The following is a 3270-nucleotide window of genomic DNA, read 5'->3' as shown; positions in this document are numbered from 1 at the left end:
CACAGGATAAAAATGAGAAGGATTTTGTCGCCGGGAATCTCAAACACGGCACACCAGTTTTGCTGTCTCTGTCTGGATATTTAAGAAGCGGAGCAAGAGATTCAATCGACCATCCTTCCTACTCAGACTGTGGAGAGGGATTTAATTGGTCATTTGACCAAATAGCAAGCCTGTCATTTTACACAGGAGAAAGGCTGTTCACCTGCTCAGACAGTGGGAATGGATTCACTCGGTTATCACAATTGAAGGTACATCAGCAAGTTCACACTGGGCAAGGCCATTCATCTGTTCTGTGTGTGAGAAGGGGTTCAGTCGGTCTTCCCACCTGTGGACACACCAGTCAGTTCACATCACACTGGGCAGAGGCTGGTCATCTGTTTAATTTCTGAGAAAGGATTCACTCAGTCACACCTAATGGCTCACCAGCGAGTTCACACTGGGGAGAAGCCATTCACCTGTTCAGTCTGTGGGAAGGGATTCACTCATTTATCCCAACTACAGAGTCACCAGCAAGTTCACACTGGGGAGAAGCCATTCACCTGTTCAGTCTGTGGGAAGAGATTCACTCATTTATCCCAACTACAGAATCACCAGCGAGTTCACACTGGGGAGAGGCCGTTCACCTGCTCAGTCTGTGGGAAGGGATTCACTCAGTCATCCAACCTACTGGTACATCAGCGAGTTCACACTGGGGAGAAGCCGTTCACCTGCTCAGAATGTGGGAAAGGATTCAGTGACTTATCCAGCCTACTGAGACATCAGCGACTTCACACTGGGGAGAAGCCGTTCACCTGCTCAGAATGTGGGAAAGGATTCACTCAGTCATCCCAACTACTGAGACATCAGCGAGTTCACACTGGGGAAAAGCCGTTCACCTGCTCAGAATGTGGGAAAGGATTTACTGATTCATCCACGCTACAGAGTCATCAGCGAGTTCACACTGGGGAGAAGCCGTTCACCTGTTCAGAATGTGGGAAGGGATTTACTCAGTTATCCCAAGTACAGTGTCATCTGCGAGTTCACACTGGGGAGAGGCCATTCATCTGCTCAGACTGTGGGAAGGGATTCACTCGGTTATCCACCCTACAGAGACATCAGCGAGTTCACACTGGGGAGAAGCCGTTCATCTGCTCAGAATGTGGGAAGGGATTCACTCAGTCATCCCACCTACAGAGTCATCAGCGAGTTCACACTGGGGAGAAGCCATTCACCTGCTCAGTCTGTGGGAAGGGATTCACTGAGTCATCCCAACTACAGAGTCATCAGCGAGTTCACACTGGGGAGAAGCCGTTCACCTGTTCAGAATGTGGGAAGAGATTTACTCAGTCATCCCAACTACAGAGTCATCAGCGAATTCACACTGGGGAGAGGCCGTTCACCTGCTCAGTCTGTGGGGAGAGATTCGCTCATTCATCCACCCTACAGAGACACCAGCGAGCTCACTCTGGGGAGAAGCCTTTCATCTGCTCAGAATGTGGGAAGAGATTCACTGAGTCATGCCAACTACTGAGTCATCAGCGAGTTCACACTGGGGAGAAGCCATTCACCTGCTCATTCTGTGGGAAGAGATTCACTGATCCATCCACCCTACAGAAACACCAGCGAGTTCACACTGGGGAGAAGCCATTCACCTGTTCAGAATGTGGGAAGAGATTTACTCAGTCATCCCAACTACAGAGTCATCAGCGAATTCACAATGGGGAGAGGCCGTTCACCTGCACAGTCTGTGGGAACGGATTCACTGATCCATCCACCCTACAGAGACACCAGCGAGTTCACACTGGGGAGAAGCCATTCATCTGCTCAGAATGTGGGAAGGGATTTACTCAATCTTCCACCCTACTGAGACATGAGCGTGTTCACTCCGGTGAGAAGTTGTTCAATTGCACAGAATGTGGGAAACGGTTCACTCTGTCATCCCACCTTCTGCAACACCAGCGAGTTCACACTGGAGAGAGGCCATTCACCTGCTCAGAATGTGGGAAGAGATTCACTAGGTCTTCCACACTACAGAGACATCAGCGAGTTCACACTGGAGAGGAGCCATTTACCTGCTGAGAATGTGGGAAAGGATTCACTCAGTCATCCCAACTACTGGCACACCAGTCAGCTGTTATGAATCCCTAGGTTTTGTTTGCTGTGGACTGTCATTTTAAGAGAGAGAGAGAGATTAAGAAGGTGAATCAGTCTGACTTGCAGCTTGTTTACATCACTCCCAGCTTGTTTAGTTTTAACTGAGGACACAGACACTCAGAGTCAGACGGAGATGAATGAGGAAAAATGGAAGGATCGAAACAAGGGAAATAGGTGCCAAGGGTCACTGTTTGGAATTTTCCTATGCCCACAAGTGTGGGTTAATTATCGATTCAGCGTACATCGAATGTGTGGTTGTCACCTCGTTTAATCGATAGGAGTGGACCTGATTTGGGGTATCCTATGAAGACCACTGATGTGTTAACCCTTGCCTGGGTGTGGTGTGGTAATTCATTTGAAGATGATATGCCTTATGACAAGTCACTTTGGGTGATAATTTGTATGTGGATTTGGAAGGATGACAGATTAAATCTAAGTGACTGTTCGCTTATTTTACCACCATGGAACCTGTGGAATTCGACATAATTGCCTTCCCTTGACATTTACCCTGGATTACAAATATCTCTCTCATCACCTATTCTGTGGTTGAACGGAACTTTCATAATTTACCATCTCAAGACTCCAGAACTTGTTTCCCCCAAGCTCAATAGTTTTGGATTTATATTTACACACATATATACACATAACACTGTTAACTTTTGTTTATCTTGCTTAAGTTACTATACTATAAGTAGATTCTAATAAAGATCGTTTTAACATCAAAAACAGACTCCTGGTGTAGTCTCCACGAGGAAATCTGCAGATGTTGGAAATTAAACGCACACAAAATGCTGGTGGAACACAGCAGGCCAGGCAGCATCTATAAGGAGAAGCACTATCAACGTTTCAGGCCGAGACCCTTCGTCAGGCAGTCTCAGGCAGTCCTGACGAAGGGTCTCGGTTTGAAACGTCGACAGTGCTTCTCCTTATAGATGCTGCCTGGCCTGCTGTGTTCCACCAGCATTTTGTGTGTGTTGTGCCAGGTGTAGTCTATTGGTGCTGATTCGTTTCTAAAGCTTTACGATTCATAACAAAATTGGGGCCTGCATCCGGGATATGAACAGGTATGGGGGTGTAGTCATTAATTATCGATTTCATTGGGGAAGTCGCTTTTGATTGATTTGTGTGTGGAAAATC

At 47.1% G+C, this 3270-nt stretch overlaps 1 protein-coding gene across 1 annotated transcript; it reads left to right on the top strand.

The window, feature by feature from the left end:
* Positions 1–414: 414 nt before the first annotated feature.
* LOC140723787 (uncharacterized) lies at positions 415–2793 on the top strand. The gene has a single exon (XM_073038322.1). It carries the CDS (start codon positions 415–417, stop codon positions 2056–2058), a length of 1644 nt encoding a protein of 547 aa, XP_072894423.1. The 3' UTR covers positions 2059–2793.
* The last annotated feature ends 477 nt before the right edge of the window (positions 2794–3270 follow it).

This window comes from Hemitrygon akajei, unplaced genomic scaffold (genome assembly GCF_048418815.1).
Source record: "Hemitrygon akajei unplaced genomic scaffold, sHemAka1.3 Scf000136, whole genome shotgun sequence".
Lineage (NCBI taxonomy): Eukaryota > Metazoa > Chordata > Chondrichthyes > Myliobatiformes > Dasyatidae > Hemitrygon > Hemitrygon akajei.
The sequence above is the reverse complement of the archived record's forward strand: the minus strand, read 5'-3'. Positions and strand labels throughout refer to the sequence as shown.